Source organism: Meleagris gallopavo, chromosome 8 (assembly GCF_000146605.3).
Source record: "Meleagris gallopavo isolate NT-WF06-2002-E0010 breed Aviagen turkey brand Nicholas breeding stock chromosome 8, Turkey_5.1, whole genome shotgun sequence".
Classification (NCBI taxonomy): domain Eukaryota; kingdom Metazoa; phylum Chordata; class Aves; order Galliformes; family Phasianidae; genus Meleagris; species Meleagris gallopavo.
Genome location: NC_015018.2, coordinates 4142797 through 4170361, shown reverse-complemented (window position 1 = coordinate 4170361; position 27565 = coordinate 4142797). Strand labels below are relative to the sequence as shown.

Below are 27565 nucleotides of genomic sequence, written 5' to 3'. Positions count from 1 at the left end.
TCTGGGCAGCTGTTCCAGCACCTCACCACTCTCATAGTGAAGAACTTCCCCCTCATATCTGACCTAAATCTTCCCTCCTTCAACTTCATACCATTTCCCCTTGTCCTGCAGTTATCTACCCCCTCAAAGAGCTGACTCCCCTCCTGTCTGTAGGCTCCCTTTAGGTACTGAAAGGCTGCAATGAGGTCACCCCGCAGCCTTCTTTTCTCCAGGCTGAACAAGCCCAGCTCCCTCAGCCTGTCTTTGTAGGGGAGGTGCTCCAGTCCCCTGATCATCTTTGTGGCTCCTCTGGACCCTCTCCAACAGCTCCCTGTCTTTCATGACCTCAGATCCATTCCTGCAGAGCAAAGTGTGCTCTTATTTACAGCATACAGGATGACTCTTCTAGATAAAACTTAAGGTATAAAAGAATTGAGGCGTTCATATTGGTTTTAAAAGTTTTAATGAGATTTCAAAGTCCAGTTAATGCCTTTTGATTACTCTAGAATTACAGATTTGCTTCACACAATTTAATCCCGGTTATCATTTCTTCATAAAGGATGATTGAGATGCTATTTTCACTTCAATCTCTTTAAACATACACAATTATCCTCCAGTAAATGGATGATGTGATTTTTCTACACTTCATAGTGTTAAAACTCTATACAAATATTGTACTAAGTGTACAAAAATAAGTGCTTCATGCACACACTTTAATACTGTTTCTTGTCCTTTTCTTTGACATCTTTCTGAACTTATATAAATAACTGAAAAAGCTGAAAATAACTGAAGACGAAAGCTACTGAACATGGAAAGCAAGAAATGTTTTCTGCCAATCTTAGTATTTTTTTTCTTAGAGAGACACACGGATATATTATTCGTTGGCAGTTTTCTCAAACACAAAATAGACAGAAGAGAAAGTAAAGCTACGGTACCAGTAACACTCTTGGTCATTTCAGCCTCTGTAAATTTTCTGTATTTTCTGTAAATCAAAGTGTGCTGAACAGTAACCACAGAGGGCTGTAATACCTTTTGGACCACCCTAATGAGCTACTTTATAAATAGAAATAGTCTCATAGTGACGCAAACTATACAGTTTATATGGTTTTGTTCCATTCCTAAGCAAAATCAAATCAGCCCAAGTATGAGAATGCAAAACACTTGGAGCCTGCACATCAGCACCTTGCCCCAGATCATCGTGGCTGGTACAGCTATAAGGATGTGGGAAAAGCTCCATCTCGAGTGACAGAACTGCTCGCATGGTGCCACAGTACATCATTTAGTCTGGATGGTAAATTTGGAGCCAGATCAGCTGGAACTGATGGGCAATGCCAGCCCACCCTGGGAAGACTTCTGCTACTATGATTTTGGCTAAGAAACTTGGGTTTACCCTCTGAAGCAGGAAAATATAGTGAAATAGTGCCATGGTAGAACCAGGCAGGGATTCGGCCTTTCAGGTCATAAATTCTCCAGGTTAGCATGCAAGGCTGAGCTGTTTCAAGTTTTCTTAGCATGCGTGGGCTAGAGGATTAAAGCATGCACTATAATTATCTAATATCAGCTTTATCCTGTATCTTAAGGCATCGTTGTTCCTTCTTCCTATGGCTAAAACAAAGGGACAATTCCCTCCTGCCTTAAACCAGAGGGAACTCTCAGCATCCCCAAGGCGTGTGGACACACCACTTACCAGAACACAGAGTGCACTGCTGGCAGACATGAGTTGCCCCAGTGAAGCCCATTCTGCTAAATTAACTTTTGCAAGAATCACAGCAGCCTTGCTTTAATGCATAAAGCAGTGTTATCAACCAGACAGGGCTCTTTCTACCCTGTTGAAAAAGTCGCCTGTATATCATTTTATTCGTGTAGTGGTGCCTCTCATTACCAGGCAATGGCTGAGCTCTCATGGTCTAATTAAGTAGAGAATTGGCCTGAATAAATAGCACTTCTCTGGTCCTCAACTGTATTTGTTGAAAAAGTGTTCCTGTTTTTCACAGAATATGTCACTGGATAGGAGGTGGGGAAACAAGCCATTATTTGTGGTTTTGTGATTGTAGGTACAGCTGGGAAGTAGCAAAGCCAGAGACAAAACTCTCCTGAATGCTTGCCTCTTGGTTAAAATCAGATTATCATGAAGGAGAGTACAAAGAAGCCTGTAAGTCTGGGCGGACAATTTATGATCAATGGCTCTTTCCTTTGGCTGTTTTCTGCCTGGTTGGAGAAATTCTGGGGTTTGCCTGGCTGATGGTTTGGGATGAACAGAGGATAGTATTGCTGTGTACTGGGGATTGCTGGGACAACCTCTCCTTCCCCGGCCCCACGTCAAAACCTCCAGGGGAAAGGCTGATTTCAGCATGGTTTGTGGCTTGTAAACACACACACACGATGGTGTTTATATTCATATGTGTATATACACATATACATAAACACACCTGAAAACCACTGGTTTTCCGGGCTGAGATTTTGCTTTCTAACATGAAATTTGATTTTGAGTAATTTTTTTTAATTTTCCTTTTCCCTTAATGTCCTACTGTGAAACTAAAGAACTAACAGAATGAAACTCTGACTAAAAATTAACTTCGGGTGACAGATTAGATTAAAATCATGAGGGTGTAAGAATTAGCAGACTGAGAATTTTCCTACCCTTGTCTGATTTAAGGAAACTCACAAAGACGGGGCTAAAATGCTCCATAGCCATCACTGCGTGCAGCAACTGCAAAGGCAGGGTAGGCTTCATATGCGGCGTATGTGGCCAAATCCTGTCCCATTGTCACTGCCTGTTTGAGCTGAGTGGCTGTGACTGTTGTGGCAGCATTAGCAATGGTGTATCCTGTGAGGGGAAACAGAGAGAGAGAAGAAATGTGGATTCATGAAAAGGCATTAAAAATCTACCATTGCCTAGTGTTTGGTTGTTTTGTTTTGTTTTTTTTTAGTGGGAAGGCTGTTGTCAATAAGAATCATGTAGGAAACAACTCATTAAAGGGAAGACAGGTGTACTGTACACAGCTTCCCACACGTGACAAAGGAAATGAAACACTGCAGAGAAAACTTGGTCATCTTTCTTAGAGAAGACATTGGCACAGCTGGGAAAAACATGGCTTTGACATCCTTTGTGGCCCAAATACATGCAATTTGGGACAGCTGTGTTAGAGAAGAGGGAAAACACTTTATGCAGTACAAGGGAGAAAATATTTAGCAAACTGGATTTTTTTCCTATCAGTTTCTAATGGGAAACATGGATTCAAGGCTTTGAAATTTTCTATGGGAAAATGTTAGCTTTGCTGATTCAAAATGAATCATTGGGAAAACAAACATCTTTTGGGGATGCTTTGTCTGAAAGCAGAGTATATATAGTAACTCATCAACCAGACCACAGTATTTTGCTATGAGTGAATAAAGAATTGAGATGATGCCCCAAAGTGGGAGGAGAAACTGGAGTGCCTGCTGGCTTTGCTACCAGACTACACCTCCCAGGATCCAAAATCTTTGACTAAACCACTGGGATTGACTCAAGGTCAGTCAGATCTGCAGTTTTCTTGGGGCAGGAAATGGAGATATTGGGCAATGCCAGGAGTATGTTGCCTCACTGAAGGTGGTTCCTTGGGGGGAAGCATGAGGAATTCATGATGATTTCAATGTTGTGGTCGCTTAAAGTATATTCTTTCCATCAGCAAAGTGAGGTGCAATTTGGTTGGGAATTAAGAAATATGTTGTTTAAAATGTGCCTGGCACAATCCTAAGAGAAATGAGCTGCTACCTGGGCATGGCCTGAGCTATGTGGGGCTCCAGTGAGTGCAGGCCAAGCACCGGTGTGTGCTGCTGGCAGAAATATTAATGTGTGTCTATTTGTTGAGTTTCCAAGACAAATAAATAAGGGTGGATGAAAGAAAAATGAGAGATTATAATTAAGCAGTAAGTGGGGACTGGATTCAATAAAGAGCCCATTTTGTTTCCACACTGCGGAAGCTTGCACAAACCCAGACAAATTGATTTTTCTGTGGCTTTTGTGGACTCCTGTGGCAGGAAGACGGATAGATTTTTTTTTTTAATCCATCCTTGAGACACTCCAAACAATTCAGTAGTACTGACTAATGCATTCCTCATGTGCAGCTTGGCAAATGCTATTCCCACTACATCAGAATATCCATTATGCTGGGGAGCACAGCGCAATGCCTGCAAGCTGGACTCCTGCACCTGGCTTATGTTTTTCATGATTTCCCAAGCTCTTCTGGCTCATTACAAGAGTTCCTGGGAGCAAACTCCCAAACTGGAAAAATAAACCTCCCTGTAGAGGTGGGAGAGAGATGGGATCAGATCTGGCTTTCACTCTGTGCCATTTTTTTTGCAAGTGAAACTCAGCGTGTTGATTCAAAGGGAGCTGGAATGCCAGAAGAGGGTGATTGACCATGGATCAGTCAACTAGAGTGGCACTGGCTTGAGCATAGCCATCAAGTCCACAGAGGTGATGCATCACGGATGAGGAAAACATCTGGTCCTGTGTCCTGTGTTGCTCCCATTGAAGGGAGGCATCTGCAAACTGGAGCATTAGCTCCAGTCCTCAGCAGCCGTGAGCGTGTTAATTCCTGACATATAAGGAATAATGCAGGAAAAATAACACTGTAGGAGACCTCTGCTATACAGACATTGATATACCTGGAAAAGCTGGTGCTGCAGGAGGTACCTCTGCTCCTTCAGTGGGAATCCCCAGTGTCTGCAGGGTGTACTCTGCGGCGTAGGTTTTGGCTTCATCGATATAGGCACTGAGCTTGGGAGGTGTGAAGGGATGGCTGTGAACATAACAACCTATTAACTTTTTTTTTTCCTCTCTAGGCCTTTCCTGCGTAATATTTTAATCCAACCGTAGTTGGCATGATACCACATATTGAATAGAAACACTGTGTTATTGCGCCGATGCATTAACACTGCCTCTCTTCTTGTAGCAGCCCAGCTTATCAGATTATCAGTCCTGTGTTGATTTTGGTCACAACATCTTTTCAGAGCGTGTTGTCTATTTTCAGTCCAAAAGAAACCCTGCTGCAATCTTTCATTCTCATTAAAATACACCGCAAGCAGTATTTCAGATCAGAAGTGCTTAAGATCGTATTTGGGGCCTAATTAGCATCATGTTCCTACCAGCTGTTTTCTTTTCCCTTTGTGGACTATTGTATGTTTCATTCTCCTTCTAATATGCACCCCTTTGCCTGCTGATTTCTAGCTTTCTGTAAGTCCTGAACCACCATAAAAAGCCTACTAAGCATGGCAGAAATCATTATTATTATTATTATTATTATTTAGTTTATGGACGATTTTCTCCCTAATAGTCTAAAAAAAAAAAAACAACAATCCAAACAAACAAACAAAAAAACCAACAAAATAATCCTGGAAATAGAACTTGTGCCACTGTATTTTGCAGACAGATGTTATGTTAAATATGCTTTGAAAAATTTCAGAAAACTCAGATAGTTACGCACATGGTGGGGTTCTGGCTGGCGAGGGCAGGGATGGTGATTTTGTACAGGAAGAGCTGCCTTTGGTCTTGGCCAATTGCAGAGTGGAGCTGGTAAACAGGCTGTCCCCAATTATTTTTCTGGCAGATTTCTTCCAGGATCTAGGAAGAAGAAGGGATTAGCTCAGGTTAATTGCTGCACGTAGCCTCCTGTCCCAGCTCCAACCCAACCCCTGCACTGCTCAACCTCCTCCCTGGAGGAGGGTTTTCCAGGGTGCAGAGGCAGGTTCCTCAGGTCTCAGTGTAAAAATAAACAGCAGATAGGATATTACAGCTCACATTGAAATACAAGATTCATCTAGCATATTATACCTTAAAAATGCCTCAATTCTAGAAGCTAATTGTTACCCCATTAAGTTGGAAGTCATTTTGCTGATTAGCCATTTCATTCTGTAATTTCTATTATCTGCACAGTTTTATCTGAATTCTCCCCAGAAGCTCCATCTATGCGTGTCTTTTAATGTTCTAAAAGTACCACGGTTGCATTTATCTTCACTGCTCTGGTGCCTCCCTCCCTCAATGGGTACAGTGTAAAGAAAGAAGAAAAGGCTGTGTTTCCATCCAATTAATTATTCAGGCTTCAATAGACGATTTCTGCTCCTCGTTTGAAAGAGAAATGCTGAATCGCATTGCCCTTGGACTTAGCACAGCTTATTCCACAGTAATTGGGAATCACTTTCTGGAAATGCTCTTGGCTTTACTTTGTATTCTTATTTTTAACCCACATGCTCTCTGTCCCATTTGGGTCTGATGACATGCCACGCTCCTGTGCTCCCCACCAGCTGTGGGGATAGCTCCACCACGCTCAGTGCTCAGCTGAGGAGTTGCTGGGTCTTGGGGCTTTTCCTACTTGAGCAGAAGGTGGGGTCTCCCCAGCCATTTTTCAGTGCCAGAAGGACCTACATCTCAGTGACATAGGAAGGCAATTTGGCACTCCAAAGCAGGACAGAAGATCAAAAGTTCTGGTTGTCTATTGAAATAGGAATGTCCCCAGGCATGAAGCTGAGAACTGGGTTGGACTGGAGACCCTCAGTATCTACAGTCTAAGCCTTCCTGCAGCACACCTTATTTAAAAACTGCATGAAAAATGTAAATGTTAACGCGGCTTTTCATCTTGCAGATACAGCTCTGAAGTTTGCTGCTCTGTGCATGTACCCCTCCCAGTTTATCTGATTTCTTGGCTGCAGTGACAACTGTTCCCTGCTGTCCCAAAGTCTCTGTACGGATGTTGTTTTTGCCATGTTACATCACCATGTAAATTCTCGGTGATGGAGATGCATTTATAAAGATGGAGGTAGGCATCAGGGTCCAGCTGACAGGTATGAATGAGGCTGTCTTGAAATAAGCTGTGACTGAGTGGGATGTGCTGTTGTGAAATGGCAGTAGAGAGCAATTAGGGAGCTCAGCTGTTGGCAAAACATGCCCCCCAAAATTGGTGTTGTGAGTGGCCAATGCTGTTTCTGTGCTGTCTGGCACGCACTGACCTGGCAGTGGAGGGGTTCATTGTGGGTTGGAAGAGCAAAAATGCTGAATTGCACCTGCTCTAAGGCAGTGCAGCAACGGTAAGGCTATTTCACCCCTCTTATACATTAGTAACTTGGAGTAAAGAACTCTGCAGGTTTCTGAAGAAGAGGTTGCTTTATAGACATTTGGTAAATGGGATGCTGTGGCAGTTTAAATGTTATCAGACAGAGATACACTTTCATATCCAGGGTGCAACTTACTTCTTGGATGATTCAAGGGGAGGGGAGCTGCTGGAAGAGAAGTGTCCTGTGAAACCTCGGGACCTTGTTCTGGGTTTGTTCTGCTCCATCCCTAGCTGTCGATCTGGATCCCTTTGCCATGCACACAACAATACCAAAGGCTCCTCATGCACCCTGAGCTGCAGCATTTGGCTGGCTATTGTCCCATGCTTATTCTTGGGACACGAATCTATGGCTTAGGATTTTGTCTCTCAGTTTCAGTCGAGCCCTGCTCTCCTGCTCTGTCACAGGAGACAGCATGAGCTTATGTGCATATACACACCTAGATAATGTACTCCATTATTTTTCCTTCTTTGTCCTGCATTGGAGTAATAGCACTGTGGCAGCAGAGCTCTGTGCAATGCCAGGGCCAGTTTGGAAAACAGATGATTCTATTTTTTTTTCCCAGCAAAGATGTTTACTATTTTTCTATTTGTGTGAAATAGTTCCTTGTTGAAGTCCCAAATGATGCATTTTATTTACTGTGTCCGTTTTAGTTGAGAATTTCTTTACTCCACAGTATTTTTAAGGATGGAGAATCATAATTGGATTTCATCACGTACCCATGGGAGCTCATAAGAATTTCCCTCAAAGGAGAGCTGGAAGTGTCCTCCAGCAAGGCAATTGCACGCTGCAGGATGCAAATAGTGCTATTATTGTTGTTTCACGTATTTAAAGATTTATGAATGGATGTAGTTTTCAATCACCAATGCAAATTCAAGCAGGGGCTGTTTTTCTGGTAGCAACTTAGGCTAAGTTCCCTGGCCTACCTTTCCTGCACATACCTGAGGAGCAAGTTTGACACCTTGGGGCTTTAGTGTGACGTGGTTCATCGGCGTGAGCTCCATTCCTGGCAAGAGGTCGTAGAGTTTATCCTCTCCCCTCTTTTCTCCTTTGAGCTGGTATCCACGCCCCAGGCCCGTGTACACCAGATAGCCGCGACCTCCCAGTCCTCTAACTCCCGCAGCCCCTACAGGTACATTCATGTAAATTTCTAGGAATGTAAGAAGGCATTAAACTGAATCAAATCACCGGAAAAGTTACCCTGATTGTCCCTGCAATGGAAAAGTTAGGCTCACTAACTTTTGGCCTGGGAAGCTGGAGTTTGGAAGGGAGGTAGGCAGGTGCCCCCCAGCAGCCTATTGCTGTGGCTCGGCGTCATTGTTGTGTCTTTTGGATCTGGAATGGGTGGAAGTGTGAAGTGCTGGGGGAACCCTGCTTCCTCTTCACCCAGTTCCATCTCCCGTGCCCTAAGCAGCCAAGGGGAAGTGCAACTTCCCACACAAGTCAGTTTTTATTTTGTGACACTTTTCTAACCAGATTTGTATAGAGTTAAGTATTGCTCACCACTCACCAATATAAATTCAGTTTCTAGAGGAACTCAGATATTTGACAACTCCTCCCTTATATAGAACAAAGCCCATTTTTCAACCCCCATTACATTTTTGTTTAAAGAACCCTGCTTGGGAGTTTGGGGAGAATGAAAGGCAAGAGAGGGCTGGCGGGCTGCCACCTTAGCTACATTGAGATCCCTTTGGCATAGCCAAGGGCTGAAAACACGAGGTTGCTGCCACTGGCATAATCTTTGAAAGATAAACCAAAGGGCATGTCTCTTCTTCTTCTTTTTTTTGTAACCCCGAAACTTATTTCTGCATGTACCAGAGGCTGGATTGCATGGGTGTGGGGATTTGCTTTGGTCCCATATGAACCCATATGGGTTCAAAGACAGAACCTCAGCTATCTTCATAAATATTCTGTTTTCGTAGGCTACTTATTGTTAGATTAAAATTAATTAAAATATTGTTAGATAAAATTATCATATAATTATAATAAATATTTACAAAAATTATTATATGTTTAAAAAAAAACACATATCCCAAAGCACAATATTAATTTCTTGTTAGTTAATTTCTTTCTGTTTTGGTTCCTCGCACTGCTTCATCACAGTCTTAAACTCCCTGGGAAATGCTGCAGCTTTGGGTCAGAAAGCACTAGGACTGGTAAAAATTTCCCTGTGGGTTTCAAAGTGAAGGGGATCTACCTCAAAGGGCACTGCCTGTGGCCGGCTAATGGAGTTGGCTTTGAAGGGCAAGGAAAATTGTCTTATTTGGTTTTCCCTGCTGGGGCAAAACCAGGAGGATTCTCAGTTTATTTACCCTGGAAGGAGAGAGATCTGGAAGCTGTTTCAAGCTCACTCTGGGGACCGGTTATTTTTTCATTCCCTGATTAGTCTGCTGGAATATGACCATGCCTTTTGGGAAGGACAGCGACTACAAACTCTTTCCTATCCCTCTTTCAAAGGGATGCAGGATCCATGGCAAGGCCAAAGCACAGAACTGAACAAGGGAATAGCCCCCAAACGCAGGAAGAGTTAGCTTGCTAGAGCTGAGTAATGTCAAGACTGAAGTTACCTCTGATGGACGGGGGCCGGATGATGCTCCTGCTGCCGAGGCCCTTGGTGGCTGGGAAATGGAGGTTGGGTATGGCTGCATAGGCTTGGGGTGCATAGAACACTGGGGCACCCAAGTAGGTGGCAGCAGGGTCGTAGACGTGGCCAAAGGCATAGGTATATTCTCCCTGCAGCATGGCTCCTCTGCCACCCGTGCCCCGGGTATATCGAACGTAGCTGTCCTTGTCAACGGGTTTGGCTAATGTCACCTCAATGGGGGACCCGTCCAGCACCTGCACACCAGAGGAAGCACACGGGTGAGGCAGTCTCCAAAATGCAAGAGGATTATCCTAAGAAGGCAGCTTCCCCATGTGGTTTACTAATAAAATGGGAAAATTGAGAAAACTACCTCAACCAGAATCCTCCCATGGGTGGAAAAAGGCATTGGGTAAATGAATATTCAACCTGGATAGAGCATCCAGCCCTGACACCAGTCAGCAGGGGCTATTTAACTGAATTAGCAAAGTTGCGAAACCTTTCGAAAAGTTTCCCTTCCCTCCAAAGCAGTATGTAGATCAGCCAGATTATATGTCCTCCTATGGGGCACCGGCAGTAGCACTAACAATAGGAACAGGGTTAACACCTCTTTGGGAAAAACTCTTGCATTACAGCACCGTGAATTGCATGCAGTGCAAAAAAGTACTAAGTACAGGAAGTTCCTTGCAAGTCTGCCTCCAAATTTGGAGCAGATGTTTACAGTTGACCTTGTTTGTCCCTCTCTGCCATTCACACGCTTCCCTTTCAGTGTTTCTGTTGGTGAACGTGAACTAAGTATGAGAGCACAAGCTGAGGGAACTCAAAAGCATTCTTTTTCTAGATCTCATTTTGGCACTGCTTTGTCTTTTTTTTTTCATTTCTTTTTTTTTTTCCCCACAACAAAATCTACCTGTGGACTGAAAAATGCTAGGACCTTCAGGGTTTTTTTGTATCTAATAAGTCAGGCAGCTTTGTTTTAGCTGCATTATATGTATTATTGTGCAAATAAGTCCCACAAATTCACATTTACAGCAGCTTTACCTTTCCGTTCAAGGCTTTCATTGCATCGACTGCATCTTCTCTTTTGTTAAAGTGCACAAAGGCATAGTCTCTGATTTTCTTTACTCTCTCTACTGCACCTATGGAAAACATTGGAATATCAGTTGAAAATATGTGTTTGTTGGAAAGTACAGATCAGAATGAGCAATTGTGTTGGGCTGTGAACCCTTGGAAAGCAAAAGCTGACTAAGTGGAAGAAAGTGTATGGTTTCTTCATACCTCTTAAAATGTATATACCATGGAAAAATGCAGACAATGACTGTATTATTTCAAGTAAAACAGAAACATTTTTTGTTCAGACAACATCGAGATTGCCATTAAACCGAAGTGGTTTGCTCCTGTCCAAAATGCTCTGAGGCTTTCTTTGGTTTTATGTCTCCCTTCTGTAACAGACACTCAGGACCTGAAGGCACCCGGGACCTGGTTAGCTACAAGTAACAGCACTGTGTGTGACCACCATCTCCGTGTTTTCACACGCACTTAGTATGTACATACACCCCCAAACATATCTTGGAAATACAGCTAACGGATCCAGAATTACTCTTCTATTGCTTTCTTCCCTTTTAAAGCTGAACTAGTACACAGGGAAATATGTTATTGCTGCAAGAAAGCACTTACTTAAATAACTGCAGAAGAAAAAATATTTCTTTGGAGTTTAGAGGGAAGCATTAGGAGCTCCAGGGGACTAAATGAAGCCTGTCCCAACCCACAGCTGGAGCAGCCTGCACGTCTGCAAAATGGCACTGAGATGGTAAGCAGCCCTTTGTGTCCCCCTGGGATCAAACAGTTATTTTCTAAGCCCAAAATTACAGGCACTGTATGCTGATGCCTTGTTTACAAGTCAAGGTTTTAATTAACTCTCTGGGTTTTGAAATTTTCCCTTCCTCTTCTTTAGAGCATGCTGCATTATGGAACCCAGCTTTTAGCATCACCCACTTGAGCTGCTGAGGGCTGGAGCCCATTTAACTGAATGGAAAATTTTCCAGGGAGGGGGATTTTTGCCGAGATGACTTGGGAGTGGGGGCAGGGCTTTTCAGTGATGCCTGTTTCTGAAGAAGCCCTTCAGCTGTAGATTTGGCACAGATTTAAGGGGTAATACTTATAGGGTATTACAACTCGGGATGCGTAAGTGGTGTTCCTGGTGGCAGCTAACTGAAGCAGGAGATGAATCACTGCAGCCTCTTGCTGATTCGTTTGATCGTATTCTCACCATAACTTCAACTACATCTGTTATCCTCACAGCTCAGGTTTTACTCCTCATAGGCACGGTATTTCTCTTTGAAAGCATGGCACAGCTTTAAGAGCTGGTTACATCCACAGCAAGTAAAAACATAATACAATTTCCAGCATGAGAAGTAAAATGATTAAGTGACAAAAAGGCAAACTAAAGGAGAAGCAAGTCCTCTGTTGTACTAGCGTCATTCGAAATCCAGGGGGAAAACTCTCCAATGTGGTGTTAGAAAGTGGCATTCCTTTATTCCTCGTGGCACATACCGGGCAACTTGACAAGCAAGCGTGCTCTTCCAGAGTTCAGGTTCTACATTTGAACAGTTAAGACATAAATATGCAGTACATTGGCATACATATTAATTCCTTTTCAAGGTCTCATAGATATGTGCCAATGTCACTTTGAGCATGTTCAGTGGTATCTAGGGTGATTGAGTGCCCACCTACTTCTTCTCCATTTTCCACACTCAGCTTAATCACTGAGGCCTTTAACTGGCTTTTCCCCAGTTTGGAAAATTTCTATTGCTTATTAGACCGTAGTGAGCAACTTTTAAAACAATATATGTAGAATTCGAGGAAGATGTCCTTGCACCTACCAGGTGCAAAAGATAAAAGTATTCTGTTGTGACTCCTATGCTTCTTGTGAGGCAAAATCACTGAGGTAAAAGATAAAATTATTCTGTTATGTCTCCTGTGCAAAATTATTGAGGAAAACAAGATTTTTCACCCACTAAAGTTGAAATGGAAAGTTTTAGAATTATCACTTGTATTCTTTTTGCTAAAGGAATATATTGGTTCTTAAATTGTTGTACTAATTCCTATTGCTAAACCAACCTACACCACTAGAATATTTCTCTTAAGAGCAGAGCACCGAAATTTCAAATAGATATGACTGTTTTTCTGGGGAGTGTGAGCAGTTCAGTGATCAGAAACATAACTGAATAAATGAAGGAGGATATAGTTAAGAGGATGGGATGACATTTAATCTGGGGGGAACAACTTAGTGGTTACTTTGGGTACTAGCTGGTATCATTGGAAGGACTCAAAGAGATCTCATAATGACTTCGTATTGCAGCCTACTTAAAAAGAAAAAAAAAAAAGAAAGAAATGTATAGAGCAGAAATGAAAAGTAAGAAAAGAAAAAAAGCTCTAAGTGTATTTTTAAAAATTAATAGAAGGAAGTTAGCAGGAATGAGATGAAAGGTAATTTCACATTGCCAATGTAAGTTACTAATGCCTAAATGGACTGTGTGGCTTGGAGAGCTGCAGAAATGTGTTATTTTTACTTTGTTGTTTTTGGGTGGAATTTTCTAAAGCTGGAGTAGCTCATAAATAGAATCTCATTTGAAAGCCAGTAGGATTTTTATTCCCCCCCAACATGACTTGATTTTTGAAAATCTCAACCTAACAGCATGTATGTATATATATATATATATATATATATATATATATACACACACACCAGTATATACCATGAAGGGATACCTCACTTCCTGCATTAAATCATAGAATTGTGGAATGGTTTGTGTTGGAAGGGACCTTTAAGATCACCTCATTCCAACCCCCTGCTATAGGCAGGGACTCCTCACCCTAGATCAGGTTGCTCACAGCCCCATCCAGCCTGACCTTGAGTGCTTACAGGGATGGGGCATCCACAACTTTTCTGGGCAGCCAGTTCCAGTGTCTCACCACCCTCACATAAAGGATTTCTTCCTAACATCTAGTCTAAATCTACCCTCTTCCAGTTTAAAACCATTTCCCCTTGTCCTGCTGCTACCCGCCCTTATAAAAAGTCCCTCTTGGTTATTCACAACTTTATGGGAGAATATTTTTGATACAAAAACAGTAGAATTCAGCGTTCAGATAGATTTGATGAAGAGCAGTTGTTTTAAATCACAGCTGTTATTTCTGTCATCATTCCTTTCTGTAGATGAAGGAAGCTGAAATTACCCAGTTGTTTTACTAACTCTCATTTAAAGGAAGACACAAATGACTCAAAATCATTTTTATGACATGGGTATCCCCACACATCACTTTGGATCTCTTCCAGTTGCCAGCTGTCATAAAAAGGTTGATAGTGTCAGTAGCTGGGAATTTAGCAGCCCTTGGTGGAATGGCATGGTGTGCATGTTGGATAGGAGTTCAGCCTAAGGACAGTTTTTGTGGCATTACACACAAACATTTCATAGCAGAAAATCTGTTATTTTTGTCTCTTGGCATTTTATCAATGAAAAATTATTTCCATTTGCAGTAGCCGTACTTACTTAAGGGCTACTATGTCAGTGAGTTCCTACCTTGTTTGATGTTGTTGAACTCCTTTTCTATGGTTTCTTCAGTGGTTGAGAGCATGAGGTTCCTCACATAAAGAATTTTTACTGATGACATAGTGTCTTCATCCACCTCCACTTCTGGTTCTGCCCAGTCAACAGCAATAGGGTGTCCCCACAGTTGAATCCTTCCTTTAAAGGGATTGACATCATCAGTGCCAGACAGGCTTTGTTCCTCTCACTTCTGCTCACAGACTATTTCATATGCAGTGTGAACAGTAGAGTAGGACAATTCTACAAAGGGAATGGAACGAAGTCTTTCTAGCACAAAGTACTGCCTTTTAGTTATCTCATTTTCAAAAACAGGTGTCCCCACTTTCAGCATACACCCACTAATGCCTTAGATGCTGCAGAAATGCAGCAGCCGGAATTTTAAAAGTGAAAATACGGCATGACTCACTAGCATCTGCATTCCTTGAAGTGCTCTCTAAAGGGAAATATTTTAATGAATATACTTTTCTTCTAAAGATCCCCGTTGGTTGCAAATTCTTAATTCCCTAGATAATTGAAAAGGGATCCAGAAGTCCCAGTGGATGAAGTGAAACAGTTAAAGTAAAGATGTCCCCATGTGCAAGTATTTGAAGTTGCATGGGCCGGTACAATTGGGTGAAGTTGCAGCAGAAGCAGTAGAAAAAGGGGAAACGAAAAATAATGAGGGTGTGGAGGACAAGCAGTATGGGTTTTATACACAAGGGATTGAGCTGTTGAGGGGCAGAAAATAAAAGGAGCAAATGAAGAGATAGTTAAAAACAATGTTGTCATTGTGTTATCAATCACATTGAGGTCCTTCATCATTTGCATTGAGTACCTAACCCATTAAGTAATTGATTAGCCAATTAGTGACATTCAATACATAATGAAAACTGATGGCTACAGCTTTGCCTCAAAACCATGCGATGTTGCAATGAGCATTGCTTCCCAGTCCATTCTGTCTCCTGCAAGGAGACCTTTTTCCTGCTCCTCTTCAAGAGTGGCTGAAATACGGCCACTCCTCAACACCCAGAGCTGTACATCTGCTGTCCCCTGTGACCTGCTTTTTCTCTGACAGTTTTCATCAGCCCGGCAAACATGGCTTTGGATGCACAGTGAGGACCATTCTCTGACTTGGAAACATGATCACTGCTGGATATTCCCCCAAAAGAATGAAATGTCTGTATCTTTTGAAAATTTCCCTAAAAGAGTAACCAGGCCTGTCTGGTTTTCTTTTTCTTCTTTTATCTTTATGACATGAAGCTTGGGTCCTCCAAGGCCTGAAAGCATACTAAAACTCAGGAGAAGCTTGCAGAGAGGAAGTGAAACTCTCAATAAGCATGTTTGGAGAGATCTTAAAAATGGCATCTCCACTTGGATTATATATCTAGGATGGGATGGGAGCTCCAAAATACAGGAAAATTTGAGAGAAGAGGTAGAATTTGGAGACCTGTTTCTTTTTTTTTTTTCTTTTTCTGTAATAAGACTGAAAAGTTGAAGGAACAAAATGTGGAGGGTCTACTCCTTGCTAGGAAGGCTTGTGAATTAGCTAGAATATGCAGAGCTCCATGGGATTTACATTCAGCTTTTTGTGCTGCTCAGTTGACTTGGGCAGAAAAAGATGGCAGCTAACAGTAGCCAGCTAAAATAAAATAATAGAATCATAGAATGGTTTGGGTTGGAAGAAACCTTTAAGGTCATCTAGTTCCAGCCCCCCTGCTATAGGCAGGGACACCATCCCCTAGACCAGGTTGCTTAAAGTCTCATCCAGGCCATGCTCCTTTTTCAATGTTGCCATTTTCGGCTCAGTGGCCAAAATAATGACCTGGCTGATTCGTACTAAGGAGATAAGCTTGGTTCCTGCACTTCCAGCTTGCTAGAACCCAGTCTTCTCCCATCTTCTTATTCAAACTGGAGACAAGACAAGGTTTTCATAAATAGCATTTTACTTCTTGAGCTTTTCTACCTCTTCTACATGCTCCCTCAGAAAGAAGAGAGTTTCAAAGTCAAAGAAATAACTTAATAATTATATTCTATTTCACATTCATCCAACGCATCAGCTGGAGACACAATTCAGTCCTGGCTTGAAACCTTTTTCAAGTTCCTCCCGTGTGTTTGCAACATCAGAAGACTCTGGCTCCTGCTCAGGTCTATGAAATTCCACAGACTGTTTACCAAAATGTCCCTAAATTGGAAATCACTAGCACACTGTACAGGGCTGTTCAGGGCTACATGCTCGTTCCCATCTGTTTCACTGTCTCTGCTCAGGATTTCAAACACTTTGCTCCCTCAAGGCTGCCATCAGTGGAGGTGCCTGTGTTTGCTCCTTCCTTCCTTCTCAATATAGAATTCATGACAAAGCTGTGCGGAGGCAAAAACTAACAGTAAACATTCTTCTAACTAGGAGCATGCTAAACTGAAGCAGAAAGCACAGAATACAAAGAAAAAGAGTCAGTGTGAGATATCCCACTATAGCTAATACTAAGATAGATACTAACACTTGAAATCCTGCTCATTTTTGACAACAAGATGACTTAAAAGATATGATTTTAATGGACCGTCATATAGAAAGGATTAAAGACTGGTGAGCTTGATGAGAGAGGGATAAGTCTCAAAGCAGGTTTACTTAATTCTTTCATCAGCAAGTGAGCTGTCTTTGACAAAGCAGTACTAGAGCTGCTGAGCAACTAAAAGTATGAAGGAAAAAAAAAAACAACAGTGAAATCAATGCAAATGCAATTAAGTGTTTCCTTTGTTTATCACCTATCAATCCTCTCTCTGCTTCACAATGTCCCCAGCACTAAATGACACAGAATTCTTATCAATATTATTTATATTCTAGAACAATTCCTCTTTTGAGGTTTCTTTTCTAGATGGAAAATACTAGTTTTCAGGAGCATCCTCAGTACATTGTCAAAGCTGAATATGTTCCTAGATCCTTCCCCAAGTGATGCTTCCCAAGTGATCATAGATGTTTTATTTGGAAACCTAGGTGAACACAGGATAATACATATCCTATAACAGGGCTGTATGGATACGCACAGCTAGATCCAGTTAGCTATATTTTAATCATTTCAGGTTCCTAAATGAGGTGCCTGGCTAACGAGCATGGCAGCAAATCAGGGTCTGCAGAGTCCCCTATACCACACCCCAGATTCAGGGCATCTCCGGCAGCCAGCCCAGCATACCGGGGACCCTCCTTGCTTAAAGTGAATCATTGGCAACCAAGATGAGAAACCAAGCAGTGTTTGCTTTCTTGGTTACGCAGTTGGAGATTTCTTTACTGCAAGGTGTACACATGCATCTGCTACGCTGAAGCTGCCCCTACCGCCCTCAGCACCTGTACAAACCTGGGAGCAATTTTCTCCTGGCCATTGCTGCTGCCCGGTGGCTTTCATATTCCACAAAAGCAAAGCCCCGGTTTTTGGTTTTATCAGCTGCACTAGGGTAGACAATGACATCCACCACTCCGTCTGTAACTTTCTTCATCTCTGCTAAAATTTCCTCTCTTTTCTTCGTTTTGGGGATCCCCCCCACAAACAGGCGGCAGTTGTCCACGCTGGCACAGACTCCGAGGAGACGCCCATTCCTGTGGATAAATGACACTGCTGGCTAATCAGGAGCACTTGGAGAGAGGGAAAAAAAAAATCTCCTTTTTGTCCCAAAACACAAGGCGTTTGGAACGGAAATTCAGGTGGTCTTGCTCAATGCAAGGGTTTAGGTCCAAAGTGAAAGCTCTGCTAGATTTGACATCGAAGTAAAGCAGGGAATTGAGATCAAGAAGAAACCTGAGCAAAATTTTCCTTTTGACTCCTGGGATTCTCCCTTCTACTAATTCCAAAAACAGCTGCTATCGGGCAATTACACAGACCAACTAGGACATCACAGGGACTCTTGATTTGCCACCCGTGTAAGCCAGGATTTGTTATGTCCACCAGTGACTCATAGCTTCCTAGTGAGCCTCACAGCTGGGATTCTGGGGGAAAGAAAATCCCTTGTTATGAGGACACACTATTTCAGAGTTTGCTGATGCCCATTGCAGTGCAGACCGCAAGGAAAGATTTCCTTATGGGCACTTTGCTCACCACTTTGTGCTCCAAGTACCTCCTGCAGGTCTTGAGAAGTTAAAAACTTTGAATTTAACTTCTTTAGAAGAGTCTTTGGAACAAGCGGAATAAGAGGAGGAGGTAAAAGTAGCTCAAGTCTGATATTTAAGACCCCCTAGCCTCCGATAAAAATCTCATTTCCATACTCCCTTTTGTGCCTTGCAACTCGCTCATTCTTAGGGCTCCTAGTAAAGCAACCACAATCATAATTTAGAACAAATAAAATAAGAGCCTTAAAATTGGTTGATCTCCAAATGCTTCTAAGCAGAGACATCTACTCATCCCACTTTGAACAGGAAAAAAATTAACTGGGGATGAAATCAAAACAAAACGTATTGATAGACCCATATGTTGTTGATTTCTGTGTGTTTTGTTCCCCATTTTTAGTCACAAACAGGAGGAATTTTTCTGTTTCCACCTATTAAGAAATGTCACTGTTTTGTCAATTGGTTTTTATCATAATTTGTTGGGTTTTTTTGTAATTGCTCTGTTTCCCTGGACATATCTGCAGTATAGCTCACGTGAGACACTGTGGATAGGAATATATCAGCAAAAGCCCAGAAGGAAACATAGCAACAGTGGTTCAACATCTGTTAATTTGATCCAAAGCAAAGTATTTTTTCCAGTGTTCTGGTAGAATTTTTATTTAGTTTATCCATAAGGAAGAAATATCCTGCAAAAGATTCTGAGACTGAGTGCTATGTACTGCCTTTGGACAACAGCATAAAGCAATGACTGCACAGGCAAATAAACAGTGACTTCCTACAAAGTTTAAGTGTCTAAAGAAGCTTTCTTTAGGCTGTAGGGACAAAAATTAATTAACACAGATTAATACAGCATATGATTTAAAGTAGGTGTGAAAGCGTTTGCCATGCTTACCTAATTTCATAATTATTGAGTTGCTTTATTGCATTCCTTGCCTCCTGTTTATTCGAGAAGGTTACAAATGCATAGCCCCTATTGTTGCCATTGAAGTCCATCATCATTCTCATTTCATAGATTTTGCCAATCTGTAAATCAGAAAGAAAGTCATTCCTAAAGAGGTGTTTGCCTGAAAGATGGGGAGGTGTTTCAACAAGAATAGATACTTCTTTGAATATATCATGCCAGAACTCTTTGGATACTTCTGTCTACAGCTAATCATCTATATACTAATGAATGATTAATATACTGAGTTAAAATTCTACTTTCTTGCCCTTTTTTTCTGATAAATGGAAAAATTCATTAAAAAAGGATGAAAGTGCATAAGTGAGAAGAGTTGTGGGAGGGAGGAGTTAAGAAGGAGTTTGGCACTGACTCCAGCAGCCCCAGGATTTCTGTTCTGCCCCATCAAGGAGTCTGTGCTCTAGTTTTGAGATACAGTAGAGACACCAGGAAACAAAAGGGTCTGAAACTGGAAGGCCAAGGGGCAGCAATAGGACTGCATGGCCATTGGCATCTGAATGGTATCATCTGCTCAGGTTTGTGTGCAGCAGTTGGATGGGTATGTCCATTTCCTAGGTGGAGGGAAGCTTGTTTTATACAGCTGAAAACAAATGTAGGGGGAACAACCTCCCTCATACTCTAAGCAGGACCAGTTCTAGTGTTAGATCAGCCCTGGTCATGGTGAGAAGGCATCGTGGCAGGAGGTCGGGAGAGCTGCCACTAAACCAAGGGCAGTCTGAGACAGATCACTTCTAGGCTGGAAAGGCAGAGCTGAGCATCTATAATCTCTGCTCAGTAACTGCCTGCCACAAAGTCTTACTTTTTCACACAGGGGTATAAGTTCATCCTCAAAAAGGTCTCGAGGCAGTTTCCCAATGAAGATCTCACACCCCCTCTCTGGCGGAGGGCCGTCCCAGCCGGGGGTGGGCCACCGTATTTCCTCTGCCCATTTTCCTACCATGGAAAAAAGAAAAAGAATTGTTTAAATGCAGACTTCAAACATGGATATGATCAACCCCTTATGAGGAATGAAATTTATGGCACGCTCCGTTTCCAGAGTGCTTGAGGCAAACACCCTCCTTCCTCTCAAGGAGCAGCCTTTATGGACTCAAGAAAAGAGGACACAAGTGTGCATTGGCTGTCCCACCGTCAAATCTGTGCCCAGAATTTCCCAGTTACTATGCTGGTGAAGGGTCTGATTTGTATTTAGCTGAGCTTTTCTAAGAAACATGCATCAGTACCTTCAGTGAGAGACTGCTGTTACAACTCAGATGTCTGAAGTGGAGACAAACAGCCTCTTGGACAATGTTGGGGCAAAGGAGACATCTGGGTAGCCAGGACTTTCTTCCTGCAAGAAGCAGGACTTGGCACCCAGTGATACCGTAAGATGTGATGAGCCATATGCACAAATTATTTCCACTTAGCCTATGTTTCCCCTAGGTTAGTGTCTCTCTGTTATCCTCTCCTATTTTGAACCACCTTTACTATACTTCTCCTCTTTTCCTTCATTTCTATGCTTTCTTTCTCTTTCTGTCCCTTTTTCTCCATTCTTTTCTTTCTCTTCTCTCCTTCCTCCTATCTTCTCCACTTCTTCCCACTCCTGCTCTCTTTTTCTTACAGTGATGCCTTGTGTCCAGAGGGCTGACACTTTGGTTAATTTTCTCTTTTTGTCTACTGATATTTCTATAGTCATTTCCCACCCTGGATTATTCCAGGAAAGGAAATGTCTGAACGGCTTACCAAGAAAGCATGAAGGACATAAGTTTACAGCAAGCAGGGCTTCTTTCAGGAAAATAAGAATATACCACAATCAATTTCAGTTTTCCTAATCCTGTAACCAGCCCTAAATTATTCACGCTCATTCCTGTTTTGCAAATAGGTCCAGCATACTGATGGAGCTATTTGAAATTACAAATAAATTTTCAAAGCCAAACTAATGAGAAGATCATGATGTTTATGGCTATTTCTCTGATCTCAGTTTACTGAACTGAGCACAGTGCTGGCATGGGATGTTCTGTCTCTTGAGCCATTTGTTAGAAGCTACGGTTGTATATTTTGTTATGGTTGTCTGTGCTCTTCACTGGAAGAAGCCTTGGTCATTTAGAGGAATGCTCATCTCATCAGTAACAATCTGAAAAGGATGGCATTATTTTAGCATTCTGTTTTAAGTTGAGTGAGAGACAAATGGTTAACACTTTTCATTTTATCAAAATATGTGGGAGCTTATATGCTGGGAGAGGAAAAAAAAGTCTATTCTCAGTCCAGAGTGGCTTCATTTGTGGCTTCAAGGCAGCATCTCACCAAACTCATCTTGATGAGGTCTTGGAAGGAAAGGAGAATTTCATTGTTCCCTCTTTGAAGACATGGGACCCTGGGATGTATTGAGGAAGAAGGTATTTGGCTACAATGATAGCTAGGCTGGAAACAAATGCCAAAAGAGACGCAGAAATGAGGGAATAAAAAAAGAAAAGAGAGAAAATGTTGAGTTTGAAAGAAAGGGAAGAGGTAGGAAGAAAGAAGAAGGCTCTGATTGGGCGAGTAGGCAGAAATCTGTGGTTTAGGAATTGAGCTATTGCCAGATGTAACTGTATGAAAGTCTGAAAATCAGGATAAAGAAAATCACAGGAAGTCTAATACAGAGAGATGCTACTTCTCCTGTATGACAGAAAGGCTCCTGGAGTGCAGCAATCCCAGCTGTCAGCCTGGTCTTGGGGCATGCACAGAATGAAGGGTTATACGAAAATGCTTTTTCCCAGGAGTCTCAGCTTTTGCTTTGGACTTTTGTGCCCTCTAGTGCTATGCAAAGCGAGGCCAAGTTCATGGCAACCACCAGCCTAAAGTTCGCCGTTTTCAGTTACCAGGATGCAAGGTCAGTCATATTACTACCCAATGCTTTTGAAAAACGAGCTTGTTTTGGTCATGCTGACTAAGGAAAACTTCTTGAAATGATTTTGAAGGACCTGCCCACTCTACACGAGCTATAACCAGAGGAGGCTTTGTGCTTGGAGACCCTGAAGGCCATACTGAGTGCAAACCTTTGGTTTTGGGCAGGTAAGGCACCTGCACTTTTATGCATGCAAAGGTAGATCTGGTGCTCATACTGAACTTACCATGACCAAATCTGGGCCCAAGCCCCCCTGAATCTTTGCTTAGTGGGTTTGCTTTGCTCCACTGACACTGCAGCCACAGCATGTAGACAGCTATACTAACCACTCCCAAAACATAGCCGTGCTGCATTGCTATTTCACCCCTAACATAGTTTGTCAGGAGGAATCCAGTGCTGCTGCGTAAAAGACAGCCCCTACTATGCACAGCTCTGTGTAGTATGTGTATTAGAGAAAAACAGAGACAGAGGAAGAAGCAAGGAATGCTTCATGTATGCAGATTCACTGCACAAGCCCCTGGTGCTTCATGACGAAACCAAACACTGCACATGAAAGGACGTGACTGTGAGTTCCTACCTGGATCAAATTATATCCTGTTCGCTGAATTAATGCACGGAGGGCAGCTTCTTTCTGTGTGCCGGTCAATCCATCCCCGGATTTGTGATTTGATTCCATTGTGAGTAATTATCAGCAAAAAATCAGGTTAATTAGGGGTGCTCACTGCAATCAAATTTAAGATAAATTAAATAAATTAATATGGCTAGGAGGAGAAAGTCCACTCTCCTGAGAAGGCTAACAGGATCATTCTTCGTAAGTCAGTCAGTTTGAGATTAAAAAAATGAAAAAATAAAACCAACTACAGACCATGTAATAAGGAAAAATATCCCCCTCTTCCCTGGTGCTTGAAAATAAACAGGATTAAAACGCACAAACAGATTTTGTCCAGTGAGACTGCACACATGTGCATGTGTGTTAGGAGAGAAATGAGCGCAGGGTGCCTGCCCTTACTTTAACCACATGTCACTGAGTCCTCTGTGCCACAGCACCATGCTGATGCTGGAAAGGGGTGGGGTGCAAGCCATGCCCAGTGCTCTGTGATACATGTGAGACATGGGACCAGAATTGAGCTGTTTTTGAAAACTCAGGAACGTGGGTGTGCTCAGACCTGTATTTAGGCTCAGGGCGGAGACAACCCTGGGTTCAGATGTTTTGATTCAGAACTGCAGTTTTAAATCATATCTAATTGAAGATTTTTTTTTTTTAAGTTTATTTTTTGGGCCATAAACACTATAAAGCTGAAATCTGCAATTGAATTGCAGATTTGAATTGAGTTTTGAATCTATGCAAGCATCATGGGTCTGCAGATGCAGTGCTCAGCTTGAGGACGTCTGCTTAATGACAGATTTTGGAGCTATTTATCCTTGGGTTTGTGAGTTGCTTTGTCTCTGATTTTGTTCGAATGATCTCTAGTGTTTTAATTACTACTTATGTGCAGGTGCTGGGAGCTGGGCTGCACCACACAATAGCTCTCTACCATCTCTAATTGCAAAATGAATGTTCTCCACAGCAACTGGAGTTGATTATTGTTTTGGTTTATCTTTCATAGAATCAAGCCCATATTTAAGTGTGTTTGATTTTTTTTTTTTTTCATGTTATTCTGATCAGAAGGGCTTCTTTAACACCTAAGAAAGCAGAGTGAGCCTAGGGACCCAACCATGACCCCACTGCACCTTTGTCAAGAACAGCACTGAACCCCTCTGATGCTCACAGTTCCCATGCCTGCTGATTTCTGCAGAGCTGGGTTTGGCATGGCACAAGGTGGGATTTCCCCTGGCACTGAGGCCAAGCAGAGCCGCTGGCGCATCTCTCCACCATGCTGGGAAGTAACCAGCTGAGCCTCAGTGCATTTCCATAACAGCTGAGGTTCTCAGTTCTGTCTCAAGCAGCATCCTAGGTAGATGGGCAGCCTCAGAGCATTTTCCCTTACTCCTGAATGATTTTGCTGGCTGCTCCAAATGCATTTGCCTGTGGTGTTGTAGGTGCCACATGTCTCCACACCTGCCATCTGAGTAGGCATGTCACATCCATCCCAAACCTTGACATCATTTCCAGCAACATTCAGTCCAGGGGATGGCTTCTTGTTGAGTAGAGAGAGCAAGCCATAGTGACAAGTGAGAATAACGCATCTCGTGGTTGATATGTTTATATCAGGAGCAATATACCTCTTGGACTTCTGCCTCAGTTGGTAAGACCAGACGATCTTTTCTTGTAAGGCATCCTGCACATCTTAGCCTATCTGAGAGCAGCATGTCTAGACAGCTGTGTACTCCAGCAGAGAGGGACTGAGCAATCCCGATTTAGAGTTTGAGAGCAGCATAGAAGCTGTGGTTGCATGATGCTGTGCCTTTAGGGCTGGGATCTGCCCACAGCTGACCCAATGTGCCCTCACATCCTTTACTTTAGAAGGATTGCAACCATTTTCCCTTATTGCAGGTGTCAGCCTCATTCTGGTGAGCACAAGGGAGGAGAGTCGCTTTCATGGGACCGAGGAAACAAGACTATTTCCCTCCTTCTTTGTTCTCTGTCCATTAATCTATTAGCAAATCTGCCCTGGCAGGAGGAACACTCCCCATTCATGGCTGCTCTTAGGAAGTGTGAATGCCTGCTGCAAATTAAGACAATATTTTTAGCATTATTTAACAAAAAACGTGAAATTGAGTTAATAGTTCTGGAATTCAATCATTTACAAGGGCTTGACCGTTAGATCAATTGCTGCTAATAATGGCTATAACGATGAAAACTATTTTTAGAAATATAGGAAGGTGATGCATTTTATTCAGTAGGTGTTTATGTTGAAGCTAGGATCTCCAGATGTGCAGACTGTTCAGGCGCATCTCCTACTTCATGCTCCTTTCTGACCAAATTTCTAACAATACTGTTGTTACGGACCCACAACCAAGAATCCTGGATCATTAGGAATGGAAGGCAATAATATGATTTTAAATCAGATCACTGTTGCATTTGATTTTTCCTTCTCTGCAGCAAATGCTACCATTTATTTTAGGTTTCTATTAAACCTCTGAAATGCCAAAACAACAAAAGGCACTTTTTTGAGTACTTTATCAATGAGAAACAAACTCATCGCAACATCGTTTGCTTCCTTACAACCACTTCTACGCATCATTTCCTGGCCAGCAAAGCATGCAGACTTCGTCCCTCTGTCCATCTGTCCCTGCAGTGGAGGAAAGATTGGACCCTGCTCTGCCCAGTGTCCACTTGCAGCCCTTCGCAGAAACCTGGTTACTGTTTCCATGAATGAGATAACAAAACCCTGTTTATCCTGCTCCAATCGATGAGCCTTCTTGTTTGAGTGTGTCGAGTCGCTTGGACACATCCAGCAAAGGCTGTCCTACAGCAGTTAACCCTATGCGGACAGTGGATAAAAGCCTTTGGAAATGAGTGCTTTCACTGCTCACCCCTAATAGCCCAAGTATGTGCTTACTGGAGAAAACTTTAGGTTTTCATCTTTCTTCATTGTAAGGATTTGGACTTTTCTCTCCCTCTGGGCTCCGAGCATGCTTCCCATACGTATATCCACAGTATGAACTGTTCTTTATATTCTTCATCAAATCAAGTGCTTGAAGTTTCCTGGGCAGCTGTGAGATGCACCAGCTCTGTTTGTGTGAGACATGTTGCAGGACAGAGTCCAATTAAGTAACAAGGGTGAAATCCCTCTCCTCTACAGGGAGGAGGTGTTTTCCAGGTTGTCTAACAGAAAAAGTAGGATTTTTTAGGTATCTAAAGGCAAGTTGTATAAATTCCCTAGATGCAGTGTGCCTCGTGGGTATGGAAAAGCAGTGCTGACATACAGTGTTTGCAGTATGGAAATCTTGGGAAAAAAACTGCCTTTAATATTGCTTCAAAAGGTGACTGCTCTCTTGGAAACAGCCGCATTACTAAATGCACATGGTGCACACCAAAAAGCCCATCAGAGGAGATGGCTGGTACCGAGCGTGGCCTCCTTCCTCCCCCCATTAGACTTGCAACATCACGATGTGTCAGATGCTTTGAAGCCAGCCTCCTCCCGCACCCGCCTCTGCCTTCTCTTTCACCAAGGAAAACAGCACGAGGGAAGCATCAAGAACTGGGCAGAAAGCCAGCTATTTGGAAGAGATTAGTGAAAACTGAGATTTTTAGGAGCAGCAATCGCATTTGAAAATGAGGCTGATCTTTTGCAAAGAGAATGAGGAGTAAGAAGACAGCGAGTCTGCTGAAGCGGTTTCTAATGCTTAGTCCCAGAAGTTGCACTTTAACAAATCAAGATCGAATTAGCGCAGGGAAGATCCCTCCTCCCCCTAGCCTGGTCTGGCTTCATTTTTTAGCACCCATAGGCTATGAGCATGAGGAAAGCGCTAAGAAGAAGCTGCAGGGATGATGCCAAACATCCTTATCTGCTTATTGAAGTGTCAAGGCAGATGCTGCAGGGACAAGCATGGGGGATGCAGGGCACCCTGGTCCTGCCCCATCGGTGGCTTGCACCCCATGGTGGAACCTTGGCAGGGAAAGGAGCATGGTGCAGCCTCCCCATTCCCACCCCAAGTGCAGGCCACCGGCCAAAAGGCCCTTCCATGGGGTGGCTCTCCGAGCCCTCTCCTCGTACCCCAAAACCTCATGGCGGGATAATCCCGAGGGCAGCAGCCTACCTGAGCAATCTGGGAGATCACCGCTCAGGAATAGCTCTCCTTGATTATGGGGAGTTTGCGACGTGTCACTCCGGCTATTCCCCAATCGTCATATCAAACTCCAAAGGTTCAGTGGCCCCGAGCTGGTTTACAGTCCCTGCAGGTTAAACGTTAACCTGCTCTATCTCCCAGCTCCCCACAGGCCTTTGACCAGATAGCTGGGTCACCGTTTCTCAGACAGCACCTATGCATGCTGATTTTTGTAAATAAATAGACAGGACCGCAGTCAGATCACAGCCCAGGGCAGGTGTGGAAACCAGGCCCTGCTCCCGTTTATGCACCCCGTGCTTTCTGTGCCAACCCATCTCCATTGCTACTGCTCGCAGCAGAGCTTGGTGGGAAGGGGCAGGGTGCAGCTCACAGCGTAGGGTTGGCTGCCTAGAGGAAGGCTGGACAGCCTCACCATGAGCCTATAAGTGAGCTGCAAGGTGGCGGAGCCCTTCGTGAAAGCTACCATTCTCCTACTCCTGAGACTTTGCTGAGCTTGGAAAAGTGCCATAGTGCTGTTTGTCCAGCCTTAAAAGCATGAAGTATTCCAGTTTGGTGGGGAGATGTCAGGGCCCTGCTCAGCCTAACAGCATCTGTGCCTGAGCCACGGTCCCAGTGAGGCACCGGTGCACTGACCCATTTCTCGGCTTAAACCTGAAGCTGCTCCCAAACTCCGTCTGCCCTCTGT

At 43.0% G+C, this 27565-nt stretch overlaps 1 protein-coding gene across 1 annotated transcript; it reads right to left on the bottom strand.

The window, feature by feature from the left end:
* Window positions 1–425: 425 nt before the first annotated feature.
* Window positions 426–26957, bottom strand: A1CF (APOBEC1 complementation factor). The gene is given in 13 exon segments (XM_003207801.3): window positions 426–2806; window positions 4630–4763; window positions 5448–5584; window positions 8010–8218; window positions 9636–9906; window positions 10691–10788; window positions 14230–14394; window positions 17583–17821; window positions 19218–19348; window positions 20083–20180; window positions 20183–20216; window positions 22724–22867; window positions 26851–26957. Coding segments are annotated over 12 exon segments (1767 nt in total). The 5' UTR covers window positions 22823–22867; window positions 26851–26957; the 3' UTR covers window positions 426–2654.
* Between the last annotated feature and the right edge of the window lie 608 nt (window positions 26958–27565).